General features: G+C 39.0%; 1 protein-coding gene across 4 annotated transcripts in view; it reads right to left on the bottom strand.

The window, feature by feature from the left end:
- rap1gap2a (RAP1 GTPase activating protein 2a) overlaps positions 1–22,264 on the bottom strand; it is a 110,180-nt gene that overhangs the window by 80,820 nt on the left and 7,096 nt on the right. For 3 of the 4 annotated variants that reach the window (XM_039780915.1, XM_039780963.1, XM_039780924.1), the window contains exon 2: positions 11,025–11,060. In XM_039780915.1, coding sequence (XP_039636849.1) covers positions 11,025–11,060 — 36 coding nt within the window. Of the gene's footprint in view, positions 1–11,024; positions 11,061–16,966; positions 17,351–22,264 lie in introns of those variants that run through there. The other variant, XM_039780948.1, reaches the window with a different exon arrangement.

Below are 22,264 nucleotides of genomic sequence, written 5' to 3' on the forward strand. Positions count from 1 at the left end.
AAATGGATGTATGTACAAAATGGACACACCGAGAGAAAAAGTCTGTGTGCTTTCATATATATAAAACACAGAGCTGAACAGGAGCCAAATGCAGCTTTAATATAGATTTGTCCGTTAAGTCCACTTATGACGGCAAATAAGAGCAAGGTAAGCCAATAAGAAACGTGGTTACTCCTGAGCCTCTGACATGTAAAGACACAGTCAGAGGTTAGAGAAAAACAATGGTTGGTTTGATAGAAAGCTCTGAAATGGCTTCTGAATAAGAGGATGGACAAGAACGTCAGCGCTCCACCATCTGTCAACAGCTTTCATGTGACTGTTTGAGGATGACCTCACAGGGTCACAGAGAAGCCACACACATGCATTCACTCTCTCTTTCTCCTACACATGTATCCACAGAGGTCAAACTTTACATGGAGGGAGAGAAGAAAGATTTTCTTTCATGACCCCCAGTCCTCTCGCTTACTTTGACCTCCTCCTTTCTGCCCCCCCCCCCACGCTCTTTTTTCCCAACAGAGAATCCATTTCCTCTCTTTTTTAGATGTGAAGAGCATCTCTGCTGTGCGCGGTAGACAGCAGTGCCATGAAGGAAAATGAGGAAGTACGGTCTGACTTTCTCCTCTCCTTTCTGTTTGTCCAATCTCAACAAAGGATCCATCTCCCCTCATCTATTATTGTCTCCTTGCTCTCTTCTATCACCCTTGATCCTTCTGTCATTCGTCTGAACCATACAAAGTCTCCCTGCATCCCCTTTTTCATTTTCTGCATCACCCTCCTTTCTTTCGGATGCTAAGGAGACGGGCTATAAACAGCATATGTCAAATGTTTGTCTACAAAACAGTAACAAGTGCAATCACAGAGCATAATTTACATCATACTCCTAAGTTGGTTTCCAACAGCAACACCTGGTGCCTGGTGAGTTATGGCAAAGACTCCCAGAGACACAACAGAGATTGACGAAACGGAGAAGAGATGTACTGGGTTGGAACACAACACAACAAGATCAGTTGCTCTGTATCAAGTAGCAATAAAAGATGAAATCACACATATCATTGGGTTTTATTACTTTCCCTAATGAGGACATATTAGTATCCTGCACTTTTTAATCAGCAACTGTGAGAATATTACAGTTATGAAACCCCGTCTAAATGTCAGATTGCTAAAATACATAATTTCCCAATTCGACTTTCTCCTAAATAGTCATCACATTTTCAGCTAGTTAAGATGTGAAATAGAAAACTTAACTTTCTTTTGCTGGAAGATTCCTTAAAATCAGCGCACTAAGTTGTGGATAAAAACTTTAATTGTAATTTATTCATTTAATTTAAAATGTACAGGATAAGCCTGGTGTTATTCCGTATTTCCGTATATATTTATATATATATTTTTTTTTTTTATTGTCAACAATTCCAGTGAAAAGACCAAAACCAACAATGTGTTAGTCCATCTCTCAAAACTGATTTCCCTTCCCTGCCTGTGGCTTTCAACCCTAACTAAGCCCCATGGTTCTTACTGAAGATATACATTCTTAAAAGTGGCCCATATGTATACAGTATTGAACAGTTGATAGTGCATTTGTTTGGGGACTATTTTCAGCAGTGGATTATATGGGGGCAGCAGGACCGTGTGTAAGATTTACTCAAAATAAACTACAGTGTGTGTTCATGGTAATGAAGGAACATGTCAGTGTGTGACTAATTGATGTTTTTAAAATAGTTTTTGGACAGCAAAGGATTTCTCTGTATCTGTATCTATGGCACAGAGGAATAAGCTATACCATGTGTTGGCAATACAGACAATAATTGTTAGTGGGATCAATTCATTCATTTGTTTTTTTTATGTATAAATTATATATTGAGCAACTTAGGCTTTATGTGAGGAGCATCACAATCAAACGAGTAGGTGCCAATGATGTTGCTTTGAACCCCTTTACTGTGATGAATAATGACATTTTTCAGTAACAAATCCAAAGCTGGCATGTTGTATAAAGTTGTCAGATGTGTATTTTGCAGTGCTGCCGAATACATAACTTTAGGATCAGTTTGCAGGTTTGCAGAATCAATCTCTGTATATCTTTATCCTCAAAGAAAGTCAGTGAGGGCAGTAGAAATGAAGACATTCACAGAACAAGAACAGGTACATCCTCTGATCCACTCAACTCCTACCTGTCTCACCTCCTACATCCCCCGTGGATACGGATGTGCATGTAGGTGGCTGGATGTGCATGCGACTGTGCGTGTGTGTATCCACGTGCAAAAGTGTGTGTACTGTTTACACGTTCTCCAATAGGTGAGGGTCTGTTTTATGAGCCCTTAACAGCCAGCACTTAGGCCAGATGGTGCGCTTATCAGCTACTCTGTGTGTCTCAGTGTGTGAGTGTGTGTAGCATCAGCCAGAAGGCAAGAAGTAAATATTTGACAAAAGCAAAGAGGCAGCTGGTTGTCTGGGGGACTTTAGAGTAACAAGACTCCCGCTTAACAAGCAGAGCACACACATAGACACACACAATGACACTAGTGGCAATACATATTTTAGAGATTGAGACTGACGAGAGAGAAAATCAGAGATGATGTTTCATTGTCAGGGACATGGCCATTCATTGACAAGCTGTTAATAAAGCAGTTTTCGGCGAAAAAAGGAAAATAAAAATGAAAGCTACAAAATTACACTAAAGAACATATAGCAACAAATGCCACATACAGGACACAGTTAAATCCTTACTGGCTTGTATAGTTATCAGTTTTATCAGTTTTATGCACACAGTAGAAAACTACAGTACTTCCCAAATTCGAGTTTGGCCGTTTATAAGTAAAAAAAAAAATTAAAGGGACAACTGTTAAGGGTGTTGCATTAATGTTTGATCACAGTAATTAAAGATGTCAATCAACATACAGTATTTATATTAACAATGGATCAAATGACTACATGTATGTGAAAGAGGGTACTTATAGTGACCAATCCACAGATATCACCTGACTCTACAGTTTTATAGCTTCTTTCAGCTCATTGTTTTGCTTTTACAACACGCAACTTTGTTGATTTGGTTTATACCCACCGCTCTCACAGTGTCGTTTCCAGATGCAGCAGGCAGCTGGTTACAGCACCAAATGGCAGACAGAAACAGTTAGCGACTGGCAGGTGAACATGAAGCATTTAGCTGTTAAAGTGCAAAATGTTTCCCTCAGAAGTTGGCAGAGATCAAAACAGAGGTAAAAGACAAGTTCATTTTGGACTTAAATCATCCTGTAGCCAGAAACATTGTGTAACAAAGCAAGTTGCAGCTTCCATCTCTTTACGGTGTGCAAAAAGAAAACATTGACATGTTCTTATGTAACTTTGGGCAAGATAAACATGATGGAGTGCTCATTTAGGCAAAGGAAATGTAAAATGCAAGAAAAACAAGACTTTTAATTGATGACAAAAGTCAAAACATATTAACTCATAAGCATCTCCTCTTATTTCCCCTGAATACAGTACATTAGTGCAGCCTCCACCCCTTAACAGTCACATCAGATTTAACCTTGTTCTAAGCAGAAGATCCTGTCCCTACCTGGTCATCAGCCAGCACCATGCACCTGATCATCCTTTAATAAAGCTGCCTCTTCTCACCATGTCTATAAACCTTGACGCATCTCTTTAATTCCTTCTAATAAAAAGAATGCAGGGCAATGAATTAAATGAAACTTCCCCTACAAACAGTTATGGATCATAACACAGGATACAAAGTACTGTAGGTGTCATGTTACCGCTCATGTTATGCTGTCCCGTGTGTATCGCACACACACGCACGCACGCACTCTTGCACGCACGCACTCACGCATGCACACACACACACATACACAATCTCTAGATCCATTGGGGGAACACACTGTGGTTGTTATGGGCAACCACTAGCACTGCAAGTCAGATTATATTTCCACTGGTCATGTTTTGATGCTCTGGCAATACAGTCTGGCTGCAAGGCGAGACAACCAGGGCATATCACCATGGTAATAAACCATACTGGACCGTCCCTTAGGTGATCATCAGTTCTCGTTGCCACGGCAACAGCCCTGGCTCCATATAGGCTGCTCCTACATATGGCTGAAAAAACATGGTTCACTTGTCTTGCAGTGGTAACCTATACACATAAGGCTACTGGGTTTAAAGTACTGTGTAAGTGACATTTATATGGAGGATGCAGTTTGTGCAGAACTGTGGCTGTTTTTTTCCACCTTGTTTATGTGTAATATAATCAATGTTTGAGTGGTCAAGACACAGGCAGAATTAAAATAAACCATGACTCTGCAATAAAACAAAGATACCTTTTAATTGTCACTGAAGTGTCATCTCTTTTCTTTTGGTTCAACTAATAGATAATAAAAAAGGAGAGTAAATTGGCTTTGCATTGAATGCCAGTCATGTAGAGCTGTTTCCAGTGTCAGCTTCAACAGGTAGACGTGTTAAAAGGTGGGTCAGAGCTCCACACTGATTCAGCACACATGAAAATAAAGAAATGGCTTACTCTAGTGGTCATTTCTCCTCACTTCAGCTGCTTTCACTGCAGTGCACTGATTTCTTCCTCTGAGCACATTGACACAAACATGTGCCGTCAGCTCCATCTTGCGGTCACAGCAGAAATAGGTGAAAATGTGTGGACTGTACTGTTCTACCTCTTGGACTGAGTCATACAGTATTTTTGTGCAAGAGGACAGTGCAAGAAGTAAATCCGTGACCAGAAGATGTTAACCTCAATTAATCCAGGAAATGTTGATTTGAGAGCTTTTTTTCAATGAATGCTGATATAGCTATGCTGTAATCAGCTGTAATCTTAAATCTCTAGTTTAACATAATTTTGATTTCATTCAAAAATAGTTGCCAAAAAATATCAAAAGTCATGTATTAAATTGCTCTCATAAACTGAATTATACTTTGTAGCTCAACGCCAGTGGGATTGAAGTTGTGAGAGGAGAGGAAGTGCAACATCCTCTCCTGAGCGCTTGAGGATGGGTGGAGTTCCACCACTTCCCACATCGTACTGCTACAAGTATTACCGCAACCTTGTTTTTGGTTTCTCTACCTTTTTCCCACACACAGTCATAAAGCCACCCATAGGCAGAGGGAAACAAACTCACAAGCAAGGCCTAAAGTTGTATTGTTTTAAAAAGTAAACTGAAACTGTGTTACGAGAAGTGAGTCAATCCCACCAGATAGCTTTACATGTGCGTGTGAGTGTTTGTGGTCACATTGAATCTTGGTTCCCAAATTAACTCCAGCTGAGCATCATATTGGACAGTAGTGTATCAGATAAAAACTGACTGAATTTCCTCCATTACTGCTCCAATGCTATTGCCTGTGGGCCTGTATTACGTTAGGTAACAGACTGTAACTGTGTACACTACATCAACAACTGCTTCCAATAAGCAAAACACAATAAAACTGACAGCTCATTAAGGCTGCATACAACCTCCCTGTGACTAATCATTGCTTCTTCTCCCGGGATATAGACCAAAGCCTTGAGCTTTAATAAGCCATCACCTAAAGTAAATATGATACCATCAGACATTTGGTCCTGTGTTTGTCTGGTGGCCACAACACACCATCGTTCCCTGCAATATAGAAGGTGCACCAGGAGATAGAGTAAATGCCAGGCTCCAGATATAGCAGCAGCCCATTTGCTCTTTTCCATGATGCTGGCAGACAGATAACATTTAGACCTGGATCCAAAAAAGTAGGCTAGACAGACAACGATAAGGGGAGGGGAAGTTTTAAGGAGAAGGCCCCTCCTCTGATCATGCTCTTCTACTCTTTAAAAAAAAAAAAAAAAAAACATATTTTCATCAAAGCCTATTTTCTCCAGGGCTCTTGTTCAATCTCAGCCTCCTTCCTGTCACTCATCCTGCCTTTCAATCCACACAACAATCCAATCAGGTGGACATTAATGTTATGTATGTTTTCTGTTATATGTGTGAATGAAGTCAAATGTAAGATGATGCAGTCCTAAAACAAGGATAAAAAAACATGGTGGTAAAAATAATTATTTAATGCTTCATTTAGATGACATATCAGCACCATCCAGCAAGGAGTGGCCTGGCTGCAGCCATACTCCTAAAAGCAGAGAGAACGCCGCAGGTGCCTCTCTCTCTCTCTCTCTCTCTCTCTCTCTCTCTCTCTCTCTCTCTCTCTCTCTCTATCACACACACACACACACACACACACACACACACACGCACAACAAGTTAACAACTACCTAAAGCCCTTTTACAACACATACATGGTACAAGACATAAGCACAATTGGCACACTGGACACTAGCAGCTCTTCTTACAAGACTAATTTGAACTAGACAGTGACACACTAGTTAGCAAAACAGATTGATGCATTCTTCCAACTGATGCCAATCGAGTCATTTCATGTATTCTTACTCAGAGCAGAGCCATATGATTGGAAACATCAAATATCCTGAGGGAACACACACAGATACTGTTTTATTATACTGCTCTTGTCCACTCTGTCATATACTGCTCTATATTCTGTATTCGATTCTATTCTATTCAATTTGGCTTTACTGTAGTCCACACATATGCACTCCTCTCCTGTCATTTGTGTCTCCAGATCCCCATTAGCCACTGTAACATCAACAGTAGCTGCTCGTTCTGGGGTCCACATAAATCCATTTACAATATTTTACAACACACAATAACTACAAAAGATAGCTCTACATAATATTATCACCTCTCAGAGAATTGTGATAATCGATTAAGTCGTGAAATTAGTAAACCTGTGACCTCACATAAAGCAGGACAGATAGCTCTCCCCAGTACTATCACATTGTGTTGGAGCAAAACCAGTGCTATCTGTATCCACTCTATTTATTTTGTAATAAATACAACCATAGCTTTTTATTAAAGTGTGCGCTGTGACATCAAAATCCAATCAAGATCTCAAAAAAGTAAACGTAAGTCTAGATATATGTCTTATAACATGTTTCGCAGCCTTCATTCCAAAACGTATAGTGAATTAATACCAATCAAATCACAATACTAATACTTTATATTGATTATTAGCATTCATTCATTTTGGTCAGTGTTTTTTTTGTTTATTGGTAAATGGTGTTGTAAATATTGTGAGCAGCTGTCTTATAACGATCCATCATTTAAATAGTAAATCGTGACGCCAGCAGTCCTTACATGATGTACGTCTCAGCTTGGAAAGCAACTCAACAACAACAGCTTAGGAAGTGAAGGAAAAGAAGATAAAATACTTGTGATCAAGTAATTACAAGTATGCAGGCAGTACAAATACACACAAGACAGACAGCCGTTACTCACCACAGTTTGCGAGGCATCGTCTCACTCTAATAATAAGAAGCTGATCAGGTGAAACCTTTTGCTCTCTCTATCTCTGTTTCATCCTCTCTCCTCTATTATCCCTGTTTGTCCACTTGTAATATTCATTAACCCTCACCACCACTTCAAGACAAAACCCACACACAGATGCAGGTGTTTGCTGACACACACACACACACACACACACACACACACACACACACACACACACACACACACACACACACACACACACACACACAGGTTTGATTATGCAGTTATTAATGAGGTGCTGCATGTACTGTGAAGGCAGAGAGAGATCTCTTTGTAGTAACCATGAGCAGAGGAAAGGCAGAGGAACACTGGGGATTAATGGCAGAGAAGAGAGGGGAGAAAGTTGAGGGAGGAATAAAAGCACACTGTGTGAACTGAGGGCAGGCAGGACAGTAAAGGGAGAAGAAGACAAAATAAAACCCTCACACCAGCTGCCCTGCAGCTGCAACTTTGAAGTGAGCCATCCATCTAATGTATTTGTTCCATTGGTCCTCCACTTTCCTTTTTAACATTTCTCTTTTTTTTGTGGCTTTATTCTCCTATATATTCCTCCTTGTACAATTTCATCGTAGTAGACCAGCTTACAATCAGAGTATGACAAGCTGTGAGTCATGTTTGCTAGGTCCAGGCTTTGTTGGCCAGCTTTGCTGTGACTCAAAAAGGTATTTCTTATAGTCTAAAAAAGAAAATTTGAAATCCCCTGTTAGCAGATCAAGCTTGGCCACAACAAGGATGATAAACTTAAGTTCTCTATCTTTCCGTCCTCACCTTTGCATTGGATTCTAATTGGGAGCCATTATAAGTATAAGGTTAACACATACTAATCGTTTTTCATCCTGCAGAGTGCCATGTCTGATCTTCTCTTTCTTAACTCTATGGTGCTTGTCCGTGCAGTCTTACATCTAACACCGGGATCAAACACTCTCTCTCTCTCACACACAAACACACACACACACACACATGCACACACACACACACACACACACACACACACACATGCACACTAGTCGGAGCTATTCAGTGTCTGGGCAGAGTCACGACTCACTCATTCATATTCAGAGCCACTCCAGAGCAGACGGTCTAACGACACCTGGCCAGGGACTGAGGGAGACACTGGATGTGTGTGTGCATCTGAGAACACTGTAGATAACATACAAGTCGTATTTAACATGACTCAGGCCAACCTGATTTTTTTCTGTATGTCTAAAGCCTGCCTTGTTTAGTGTTTTATCACTGTTGCTTGGAGCCCAAGTCCAGCAGTTTAATCCTGTGTTTCATATTCATGTTCTAGACTATTAAAGGTTTTGACTTTCATGTTCTTTTCATGCAAACCTTTTACAGCCTCAAAATACTCCTGACACACTAAGTCTTCATATGTTGTTAGTCCTCTTATACTGTAGAAATCCAAGACAATCAAAAGAGTAAAAACTAATTTGCACCTGTTTCAAAAGCAGATCATTGTATCTGGCATTTTATAAAATTAAGTATTTTCCTTGATTTAAGTGACATGCCTTACTCATTCTTTTTTTAAATTCTGGAAACAGGTGGACATCATCACTGCTGGCTTTTTTTAATTTTGTTTTTAGGACTCAGTTATAGACAGAAAGGGCTGTCATACATGGTACACACACAATTAAGTCTTGTGATGATTGACCAAACTGAACAACATCCAGGGTAATGCAAGCATTTTTAACTTAAGGCTACAGTACATGTCTCCAAATTGAGTCAATTCTTAAAGAAAACCCCCAAAACAAAGTCACCAGTGAAGTGTAGAGTTTCAACAGGTGGTGCCATTACTGCAAGTATAAACAGCCTGAGCCATGGCAAAGGCAGCAGCTGGAGAGATGAAGACAGTACTTGGGGAAACAAAAAAGGTTTCAACATGTTTGTTCCGAGAGTACATATCAGTGTAATTGACTTAAACGTGAGTGAGACACATACAAAGTGGGGTTAAGGGTGTGGGTACAGACAGAGTTATTATAGACATGCACACACAAACACACACACACACACACAGAAGCTCTTTACCTCCCATCACTCCGGCAACCTCCATTAGCATGGCTTGCCGGTGGTTTGTTTCAACAAAGAGAAGCTCCTCAAACATAATATAATCAAAGAACGTCACATGATGTAGGTACACAACTCAGCAAATGATATTCACATTGGCTCTCTGCTCCAATCCAGAATTCATTTGACCATATACTGTATACCTCCAATGATAATATTCACTTCAAAATGTTTTTTTGCACAACCCAGTCATACATCACAATCCCCATATGTCAAATCCTCTGCTGCTGCTTCTTTGTATAGCTACGAATTGTAAAGGAAACTCATTATCTGTTGAACATCATCACTTCTTGTTTCCAAAACACAGACAACCAAAGTGAGAGTGAACAATGGCAGCTGTCCAATGAATCAAACATCAACAAAGTAAGTGGTGGAGCAACACAGGACAGCTAACCTCAGCTATTAAACCGTACATTGGTCATGTTAAAGAAAAATAATTGGTCAAATCTGACTTTTGTTAAAAGCAACATAAACTACCCTTCCTCATTTTGAAGCTATGGTCTGTCACATTAACACTATATAATATATTTGTTTTAATTGTAATGCTGAGTTCAAGATTTTAGTAAATAGGAAGTATTTCTTCCTCAAGAAACACTGTCCCAAACATCAAATAAATACACATAGGATGTAAAAAAAAATTAAAGGGGTTGTTTTGAAATTACACTCTTGCTGCTTCATATTTATAAAATAAGATAACTTACTACATTCACACCTGGCAGTCACAATACAAACAGTCTTTTACTACAACTCACTGGAGCAAGAAGTTGAGTGCCATGCCCAGGGACTTGGCAGGATGTGATTTTAATCACATTCCTCACATAGCGGCACATGAAGGCAAGTTTGAAAGAGGTGGCGGGTACAACAGTGATAAAGCAGTAAGTTACAATCTCGTAGATCTGTGTTTTGTTCTATTTGGCGATAAGCGGTTATTGCAAGTGGGTTTTTGTATCTCACTTCCCAAAGATAAAAACAGTGTTAGTCTGTTGCGTTAGCTCCGCCTACCCTCTCTGGGGGACCAACCACTACTGGCTGATGGAAAATGCGTCACTAACTGTGCGCCGCTTGTGATTTTTCCCATGAATGTTGCCACAGACACCCAGTTCGTAATACTGCAAATGCAAGGGCTTTCATCATAGGCTCAATCACTATTTAGTTACCTCAAAATGAAATGAAAACCTTTGAGACAATAAGATAGCATCAAAAATGCAGAAGAAAGGAGTCCATTAAAGTCATTTCACAGTCATTTAGTGCAGTGTGAGTTGGAGGGCGTATTGTATTGTGTGCTGCTCAAGTAAAATGACAATAGCGCTATAGTGAATCTATTGTTGAGGTTTTAGTTATAATCAATCACTGGAATGGAAAATAAGTGGAAATTAGGTCCAGGTTCAAAGTAGCTTTTAAGGTCAACCAAAGTCACAGGCTCAGTGTTGATTGGTGCGCAGTTACACACCAGTGCTTCCCCGGAATTTATCCACAAGCACATTTACAAAAATGATGGCTTTGCCTGAGATTAGAATATTGACTAGATATTGAGTACAATTTGATTATATTAGAAGCAAGAAGGTGACCAAAACCAGGATTGAAAGAAGAACTTACCGGGCTTTCAGTGCAGACAAAGTGGACTTGTCAATCCTGGAGAAGAAGCAGGAGAGAAAAGCAGACAAAAACACACATATAAATTGAGATATTATTGATCACATCTCTGATACAAATTGCTCAAAAGCATCAATAAAATGTTGGGCTGTAAATGCCCTTTTTTTCTTTACAGTAAAAAGGACATGAACACCGCAAATAAATATTGTGCATGGTTTCCCTGGGTGCTCTGGCACTTAGAAGAATGTGATTAATGTGTAATTGCTTCTCATATTGGCATTCACTTTAATGTGGAAGGGGGAAATCTTCTTTGATGTGAGGCCTCAAAGTATGCTTACAGCAAACTTGCATGAAACAAAACTGTCAAGATTTCTGAGGCGTGTAAAATGCATTTTGTATTTTGTGCTACCAATCTAATTTCCATAAATTATCTTTAATTCATACAGAGTAGGTAGAGCCGGAGGACAGTAAGTGTTTACAGTTTCAGTGTAAAGTCACTGGCATCACAGCTGACTTGATTTAACAAGGTTCCATCTCTACAAGCTGCTCAGAGTGGTTGAGAGTGTTTATAAGGGATTAATGCATGCTTCAATACACAGTGTTCATACTAAAAACAGTTCAGTTTATTTGCTATCTACTGCTAATCATAGAGGAGGATCTGTGAAGCATGTGAGGTTTGAGGGAACTGTACGAACATGTTTTCACCTCATTTACGTGTGTGTGTGTGTGTGTGTGTGTGTGTGTGTGTGTGTGTGTGTGTGTGTGTGTGTGTGTGTGTGTGTGTGTGTGTGCGCGCATGCATGTATAGCTGCTTTCCGACCGAGTAGCTACAGGAACGTAGTTATAGGAAAAGTCCACTTCTAAGCAGATCTACTAACTACTCTCCCCCAAAACCGTTTTTTTCCATTTGCATTCAAAAAAAAAAAAAAAAAAAAAAAAAAAAAAAAAAAAAAAAAAAAAAAAAAAAAAAAAAAAAAAAAAAAAAAAAAAATAAAAAAATAATATATATAGTCTATAAGTTTAAAAACTAAATTCGGCAAATTTTTTTTTTTTTGTATTCTTGTTTTTGTGTGTGTGTGTGTGACTGTGTTTGTTTTTGTGTGTGTGTGTGTGTGCGCCCGTCAACGGCAAAATAAAAGCCTCTTATTTACGAGATCGGTCTGAGAGACCTCCAGCTTACAGTGGGGTCTCTGAGTATGACTGGCTGAGCAAAGAGCTAGCGGCCGGGGCAGACGCTAGCTGGCTGTCGCGTCACTTCACGGAGCTTCTCAACTCCGAAAACTTTTAAGCAAATTGTCAATTCAGCATCGATTTTCGCAAGTCTGCCTATATTCGAAATCTAAACAGTTCATTTCTTGCCTAAAACGTTGTCAGAAGTGAATTTAGTGATGAATAAGATGGCGAAAATTGTTAAAATTGTCCCGTTGTTGGTCTGTCTGTACTGGAAACCCGACCCTCGTTGACCTAGGTTCCTATGCGGAAAAGGGAACAGCGAAAAGAGCCTGCCCTGAAGTAGGAGCTGAAAGAGTTACAGGAACTGCAGTCAGAGGAACTTAATAATCCCCAAATTGGTCCAGTCGGAACACAAGAAAAAAAGAGTTCTAGGAATTTTATGTTCTAGGAACTGCAAAAATCCCTCTGGTCGGAAAGCGGCTTATGTATATGTGCATTATGTATTTGCATGTCCAGTGCTTGTTTTACAGCACCCTCACATCGAAATAGGACGTTGTCACTGAAAATTGTAGTGACACTTGTGTAGTGTGGCCACATTTTGCCTGTGTGCTGCTTCATGAAAAGCTCATTATGTATCCAAAATGAAGAATGCTCTTCTTTTCAGAAAAATAAATATGTATAATTTCAATATTAAATATTTTGATAGTCCTTTTTTATGAATGGCAATAAAGGATGGCGGCACAATGATTCATCCTCAAAACCAGCTGTTAGGGCGATAATAGCATGCTTGTTTAAGATTATTGAGTGAGAAAGAGATATGCATATTGTCCCCTAACATTGTGTCTGCTTGTCTGTCTTTGCTGCATATTGTTATCTATTAAAAGCCCACACATTCTTGACAGTAATCCACTATACTTGCCTGATATTTACATACTTTCAGTTAAATTTAGATTAGTTTCCCTGCAGAACTGATACACAGCAGGAAAAATCCTGCTTAATGCGTTTTTTCATTTCATATTTAGCCTTTAAGACATTCTAACAAGCCAAAGTTCTGCCAATAAGGTAAAATAATTCCCCTTTTTCAGTGCAGCTTCCCCTGTTTCAGGATTTAATTTGGATTATTGGTAATTATTGGGGGGGGGGGGGAAAGTGTCCCAATGAAATTAAAAGTATAAAAAATGTCTCCCTGGTTTAGTTTTCTGCAGCAGGACAGTTTATTCAATAAAGCATTCCTCAATTTGTGGAGTAATTATTGTGTGAATGCTGATTCAGCTGCATTTACAGTATTGTTTCCCAATTCTTCCGTACGTTTTTCGGTCGCCTACTACTTCTGCATACTTTCAGCTACAAAAACCATTCAAATATTAAAATAATCAGCGCTTTAAGGACATTTGGGCTTGTTTTCAACTTTTCTCCACCATTTATAGTTTTTAAAATATTAAAGGTGCTGTAGGTAGGATTGCGAAGATCCAGGACTTTTGAACATCGACAACTTCTCAGTCCCTCCCCCCTACTTATTTCGACATAATATAATATGACTTTGTTATCACTTTTTTCGACATAGTATACTAAGACCTTTTTCGTAATACTACAACTTGAAATTTTAATGGCTATTTTCGACATACTATACTATGACCTTTTTTGATATGACTTTTTTGTCACTTTATTCGACACACTATACTATGACTTTTTTTTGACATACTACGCTACAACTGTTTTCAACTTTGATTTGTTTGTGACACAATGTCTCAGTGGTTGTCAATGCTGCCAGCAAATAACCTGCAAGTAGTTGCTGAGGACTCTGACCCAGGTTTGATACCCAGTCTGGGCTTACCTGTTTTATGACGTTTTTTTCGACATACTACACCTGACTATAAAATGGCTTTTTTCAACATACTATGCTATTACTGTTTTCAACATCAATTTTGTGGCACAATGGCTCAGTGGTTAGCAATGCTGCCAACAGACAAACAGCAAGTGGGCAATGCAGAGTTTGACCAAGGTTTGTTACCCAGCCCAGGCTGGCCTGTTTTATCACATTTTTTCGACATACTATACTATGACGTTTTTTCCACAGGCTTATACTATGACATTTTTTTCGACATACTATACTTTGTCTTTTTTCTGCATTTTGACTTTTCAATTATGACTTCATCAATTTTATCGACATAATATGACTTTGTTATCACTTTTTTCAACATAGTATACTATGACCTTTTTTTATATATTGTACTGACTTTTTTGTCACTTTTGTCAACATGCTATATTATGACTTTTTTCGGTTATCAACATGCTATACTATGACTTTTTTTCGACACACTATACTATGACTTTTTTTCGACACACACTACACTTAAATTTTTTTAGCACTTTTTTTCAACATACTATATAATATTACTGTTTTCAACATGTAGTTTTTAGAGGCACTATGGCTTAGTGGTTAGCAATGTTGCCAATAGGCAAACATCAAATAGTCACTGCAGAATCTGACACAGATTCAATACACAGTCCAGGCTGGACTGTTTCATGACCTTTTTCGACATAATACAGTTTAAAATTTAAATGGCTTTTTCATACTATTCTATGACTTTCTTATCACTCTTTTCGACATACATAATATAACTTTTTATCACTTTTTTGTAAATGCTACACTATGACTTTTTTTCGACATACTATACTCTGACTTTTATATCACTTTTTGCAACATACTATACATGCATACTATACTATGGCTTTTTTTTCAAAATTTTCGACATGCTGTACTATGACTTTTTTAGATGTGTTATGCTATGACTTTTTTTTCAAAATTTTCTATATGCTATACTATGACTTTTTTTTCATTTTGGACATACTATAGTATGACTTTGGACTAGGACTTTGCTATAGCATGTCGAAAATGTGCTGACTTTTTTTCGACATGCTATAGTATGACTTTTTTCGACATACTATACTATGACTTTTATTTTTTTAAATTTTTGACATACTATACTATGAATTTTTTTCAACATTTTCTACATGCTATACTATGACTTTTTTTCCAACATACTATACTATGACTTTTTTCGTCATTTAATTTAATAATTTTTAAAATGTATATTCTTTATTGATCACCAATGGGGAAATTACAATTTACACTCTGTTGTTATTACACACTACACACAGGCCTGAAATACACACACATGCTCAAGAGATGTCAGAGTGAGTGGGCTGCGACTGCTGAACAGGCGCCCTGAGCTGTTGAGGGGGGTTCGGTGCCTTGCTCAAGAGAAAGCAACTCTCCTGGCATCTCTCCAGCTACCAGTCGACCTCTGTACTTCGGTCTGTACGGGGACATCCTCCGGTTCCCAACCCAACTCCCTACGGACTAAGCTACTGCCACCCCCGACATACTACACTTTGACTTTTTGATGGCTTTTTTCATACTATACTATTGCTGTTTTCAACACAAAGTCTTTGGTGGCAAAATGGCTCAGTGGTTAGCAATGCTGCCAACAGGCAATGAGAAAGTAGTCACTGCAGAGTCTGACCCAGGTTCAATATCCAGTCCATGCTGGCCAGTTTCATGACATTTTTTTTCCGACATACTATACTATGACTTTTTTCGACATAGTACACTTTGACTTGTTAATGGCTTTTTTTCGACATACTATACTATGACTTTTTCCAATAAACTATACTATGATTTGTTTTGATATTTCACACAAACGTATGATGGACATTTGTGTCTCCATTCATACAACATTAAAATGTGTTGCTAACCAGAGCTGGTGCTGATCTGTCCAGCAATTTAGAATTGCACTTCCATTACATTGGTGGACTACCAAGAGCCGGACTTAACAAAGAATGTTCAAAATCAAAGCAGCAGAGGCCAAGATTACATTTTTAGTCCCTAATGGGTAAAACCCACAAAATCACCAGATTTTACAATTCCCACTATGCAACTCAGTGTTATTTTTTTTCTTATGGTAAAATCACTTTCAGAGCCACTTAAGACATTATACAGCTGTTTTCACAGAGCAAGTACTACTTACTTTTGTTTTTTTATGTCTAATTAACCCTGCTACATGTAAAGTGCTGCTCCACAGCTTTGTCTGTTTCAGGTTATTTCAGCCTGTCTGCAGGACGTGCTGCCTGCGCCAAGCTGGAAGGTTTAGTGCTTTTAAGCAGAGTTTCAGTGCCAGAACGACAACCAGCAGGGGAGCCAGCACAGAAACACCGCATTCGAGTGTGTCAGCACATTCAATGCTAAATGGGTGCCCTAGCATCAACTTCAACACTGCATCATGGGAACTCTTTTTACCAGATACAGCAGCACAACATGACTGGTGAGAGCTGTGCCCATAGTTCCATAGCAGGACAGCAGCAAGAACAGACGCAGACACAGACAAAGCAGCCTGTTGATTGTAATCCCTCCTCCCTCCCTAAATGGAGACAGCACATAGTGAAACCATAGTGAATCACACATACACACACACACACACACACACACACACACACACACACACACACACACACACACACACACACACAAAGGACTAAGTGTCAGAGGTGTGACACAGAGGAGCAGCCTCAGCCCTCCACCCATCCTTCCTTTTTAGAAAAAAGTTTACATTTCTGCACAAGACACCCATAACAACCAGCACATACACATTTCAGCAGCATAACATGCATCATTATACACTCACTATGCATCCATAATCATAATATGCACAATCATGCATACATAATGCAGACACACATACACATTAGCATCCAATGAAAAGGCAACCTACCATCCAAATCCACCAAATGACACGCTTCTCCTCCTCCTCAGCATTTTGTCAGACTGAACTTCTCAGCAGTCTCTCTCGCTCTGAGGCTCTCTCCTCTGGGAAGTGTATGCTCTGCTGACAGTCTCTTTCTCAGTACTGTGTAAACTTGCACTTTGTGTCTCTCTCTCTCTCTGACCCTATCTCTCTACTTACCACCCTCCCTTCTCTTTCTCTCTTCTATATTTACCCTCTTTGTTTTTCCTCTTTTGTCTTGTTCTCTTGTTCCTCACCACTTTGCCTCTACAGAGCTGTCGTTTTCCACTTTGCCACTTGACCAGTCAACTACTTTCCTGAAACACTGCTTGCTCTTTGGCTTTCACAGGCTGCTAAACAGACACAGTCTAACACGTACAGGTACACTGAGGTATATACAAACGTCTCAGCAGGGGGAGGAGCAAGGTGAGAGGGAGGGACCACAATCTACCAACTGAACCTCTGTTTCACAAACACACTCACACTCTGTGAGCTGTTCTGCAGATTGTAGGAAAAAAAAGCAACCGATTCTACTCTGGCTCAAAAGGCCAGAGTCTTTTAAGAACCACCAATCACTTCTCAAAGTTTCCCCTTTAAATATTGTGTTCGTTGAAAGGCAGACGAAGAAATGAATACTCATGATTCGTTCAGTTAAACTATAACAATCTTTAGTAAAATGATATTGCAAACAGATATTTCATATGCACATGGATCAGCCGCTCCTTCGAGACTTTCTCTCCCTAACCACCAACAAAGTCTTTCCGGGTGTTACACCGGACCTTCCTTTTCCCTATTATTTTATTCATCTTCATGTTCCTCCTCCCGCCATTGCGTCTGGACCGCCAATTGGTTGGATATCACTCAGATTTTCTGTCTCCGAGAGGATAGAGAAGTTGCGCGCTAGCCTTGGGATCGCTCTCATTCTCTTCTTCTCTCACGGCTTAAAGATTGTCTGTTCCTTTAAGATATTTCATTAGATGCATTCTGTTCCAAATGTTTATTAAACAACTCAGGAGCACTTTTGCTCCACTAAATTTGAACCTGTCTTATCTTACACATGCCAGACAGGAGGAGACAGCGAGGCCATCCCAGGCTACAGGACATTCTTATTCTAAACCCAATATATTTCTACAAGATGCAGTAGCATTTTGAATCTTGAATCATCACAACCAGCCTCAACATCTGTGGCCTGCCCACAGCCAGCAAATGAGGCCATTTCCTGCACTGTGTAACTTGTGGTGAGCCAGGTGGCCACCCACAGTTCATACTCACACAGTATGCTTACTGATAACTCTAAAATGCAAAAAACATCCTGAATGGGCAAAGATAAAGCAAAGTATACTGGAATTACGATACACCCACAACACATGATATACCTGCAGTGTGATAAACAAAATAACAATGAGATCATGTTTCCAGTCAATGGTTCAAATCTTGATATTTCATTTTGGATTGTGTAGCTTGAAGGCACAGAGTCATTACAATACATTACTGTAAAACTTAATTGCTGGACTCCGTGTTGAATGGAACTTCTGCCAGATGATTTTGTAACACAGAGTGTGATATTAGGGGTTGAACAGTCGTGCAGTCAGACCGCGTTATATACATAGAAACCTCCCATGTTGTGACCAAAGGGAGTGTCCTTCCTGACACCCTTCCTCATCACTACAGGTTTGAAAGCTCTCACTCTCAGAGTTAACGTTCCCACAGCTAATGTACTTTTAGAACTTTAGAGTTTTTTTCAAGAAACCTTATGGGATACATTGCTCTTCAAAGCTTAACAAATTTGATTGTTTATTATGCTATTTGCATATTGAGACCTTTTCATTAATATCTTATATAATATGTAATGTATTACAATGATGGGCAAAATGTACTTATAGCTCCTATTTTGACCCCCAGCCACACAACTACTGCCCTCTGTGTATTGTGTGTATAGTGCAAAAAGCAGATTACACATTTTAGCTTCATTATCTGTCCAGGGACCCAGAGAACAACCAGTACTACCAAAATTAGCTTTGTGCTAACTCTGGTACAATACATAAAATGGCAACATTTCTGTTTACTATTGTACATGGCCACTATAACAAATCATATTAAATAAATACTGCTGGAGAAATACTACCTGGCCCCAGTTTCTGAAATTTGAATTATCCTCACTTTATGTACAAGGAAATATATTGGAGGGTTTGTGAACCTCTCAGCTTCACTAAGGTCACGACTTCTATCATCATAGTCTTCTGTCGCCACAGCTTACTGTAAATCACAGATGGGAATAAGCTAGCAATGTCAGCCCCAAGATGGTTAACCTGAAGTGATATTAGGAACTTCATTTTTATATAAAACCTACAACTCTGTCCTTTCTTCTTTGAAAAGAACATTGATTTTGAATACCTTTTACTGTAAAAAAAATAATGGCTCAAGAAACCATACAGGCACTTCTGAAACATGTTGAGAATGATTATTGTCAAAAGCCTTTGCAATTAAAATTACCAATGTGCTCTGACTCACTCATTCGTTGTGGCTGATGAGTGGATGACTGGATGTGCTCTCAGTCCATACCTCTATCATGGTGAGACTGCACTGATTAAAAGCAATAAAATGCTCCACTGGCATAACCTGGTGGTGGTGGTGGTGGAGGTGTGTGTGTGTGTGTGTGTGTGTGTGTGTGTGCATGTGTGTGTGTGTGTGTGTGTGTGCGTGTGTGTGTGTGTGTGCGTGTGTGTGCGTGCGTGCGTGTGTGTGCACGTGTGTGTGTGTGTGTGTGTGTATGTGTATGTGTACCTGCATGTGTGTGTGTGTGTGTGTGTGTGTGCACGTGTGTGTGGGAGAGAAAGGTGAGAAAAACAGAGAGTCAGTCTGGCATTGCATTAGTAATAAGAGATGAAATAGAATAGAAAATGGGTTCAACAGCATTTAAGAAACTGCACTTCAATAAAACAGCATGTATCCAAGTGACAGTTCTGAATGCAGACCTCACCCTCCCTCTAGTGGTTTAGAGTTACCCTGTGCACAATTTATTTTTATTTAAGTCAGACTGGTGCTGTAGAACAGGGGTCTTCAAAATTTTTTTGTGCAAGGACCCCTTAGCTGAAAGAGACGCAGAGCAGGGACCCCCCACCACATATATTGTTTACAAATTTTGTTCCATATTAACATGGGCAAAAAGGATGGATGGATATTTAGAAAGTTTATTATCTAGACATGTTTTAATGTCAAACGTATGTGAAAGGCACATTAAATCCTTAAACTTACTTGTACGTATGTGTGGCTGGCTACCATAATGGCATACCTTATCGTAGGTATCATCAATGTTGTGTAAATGCTTTTTTTTTACTAATAGGCCAATTAATCTTTGCTAATAATATGTTGGATTCATGTTAATATATATTAACATGACACAGACATATTAAAATTTTTTAAGAAAAAAAACCTACTTCCAAATAAATATCAAACAGTAATTTGGTGGCCCCCCCTGCAGATACTCTGAGGACCCCCTAGGGGTCACAGACCCCCTGTTGAAGATCTTTGCTGTAGAAGAAAAATGAGAGGAAGAAGGAAAGAAATAATCATTTTGTTCATCAGTTTGTTGTATAATAAATGTTGTAGAATTACAATATCTTGTAATTTAAGGCCCAGTTTTAACACTTGGTTCTTCTTGGTTTTTGCTCAGTTAGCAAGCAGTCACATACACTAACATGTGAAACATTACATGATCTTTGTAGCCATTGATGAATATTAGGTAATGTGCTGAATTAAATTGCAGATTAAATGCTGCTATGGATCACAGTGTTTTTAGGAACGCAACGGTATCCAGCGTGGAAATAGCTCATTACGCTTTTTGAAACAGTATGGCATCGTTTGGCCCTAGCAAGCTAATTTTTTTAGCAAAAAAACTCTAAAACTGACTTTATGCTATGTGCCTAGCATCAAATAGCAGACAGACACAGTAAGACACTAGCTGGTGAACATACTGGAGCATTTAGTGGCTAAAGAGCCTGATATTTTTTATTAAGAATTGGCGGAGAGAATTAGGCTTCAATGTGTCCAGAAATATGATTTTGAATGAATGCTATGTGCACCTATCAGCTGGATATGTAAATAGGCATCTGTTTGCTAACATGTTTGCCTTATAAACTTAAAAAGTGATGGTATGCCAATGTTGTGTTTAAAGTTTGTTGTGCTATCCCCATGTGACCAAAATAATCCATTACGTAATATTGGAAAAGAAAAAAAAGCAATTTCCAGATTTTCTTATTTTCTTTTGTGTTTTTCTTTAGGAAGTGTCCATGGTATTAAATGTCTCAACCTTGTTTGTGCGAAATCATTTTCCTCCTATCAACCGTGACCCTGAAAGGTCAATAACAACATAATTTAGTTGATGTGTCAAACACACACTTACAAACTGTATATTTTTCACAGAATAAAGATAAATATAACTTAATGTAGATACAGCAAAGACAGCAATTCTTGTTTTAATGATTTGCCTTCAGATCTAAAACAGATCATTATGTTCTGTTTGTTTTATGGTACATCACCTCATGATTCATGCATTGCACACAATGGTTTTATTTGTTGAACCTGGCTGCTACTGCAATGCCCACATGTAATGTGGGCAACTTTTAAGAACATTATCAATTTCGAATTTAGAAGAGTCTGGAAAAGAGTCCTCATGTGTCCTCAGTGTGTCAAAGTAAATCGACATTATCAACATTATTCCAAAATGAGAAACTTTCATTCACACATTTTCTGTTACCACTGAAATGTTAGTAAGTGGGTTGTGTGACATCACCCTACAGCAACCAGTTGGAGGATGACATCCCGCTCTATCGCACTTACATAAACAGGTGTGTATGTGTGTGTGTGTGTTTGTGTGTGTGTGTGTGTGTGTGTGTGTGTAGGTGGTAGAAAAAGGTGAAAAAACAGAGAGAAAAAGCCAAATTGCGCTAAGCTAAATTAAACTGTGGCTAAATTTATAGTCTCAGCTAGGCACACTGACATGCTATTTGTATTCACAGATCTCTAATAGCAGGCCTTGTTTCGGCTGCAGCACTTTAAACCTGCAATCATGTATTTTTTTTGGTTACTGCAGCTGCAGCTGCAGGGTAGCAGAAATAAGTTGTGAATACAACATCGACGTATCATCAGCTTTCAAGTTGATACTGCAAACTTGTTAGCAAACAGATGCTTATAATATTTATATATTCAGCAGTTATGAAGCAACATTATCATTCATTTGGCATCATGTTTGTGTCCACCTGATAAATGTAACTCCATATTCACTCT

This window comes from Perca fluviatilis, chromosome 2 (assembly GCF_010015445.1).
Source record: "Perca fluviatilis chromosome 2, GENO_Pfluv_1.0, whole genome shotgun sequence".
Classification (NCBI taxonomy): Eukaryota; Metazoa; Chordata; class Actinopteri; order Perciformes; family Percidae; genus Perca; species Perca fluviatilis.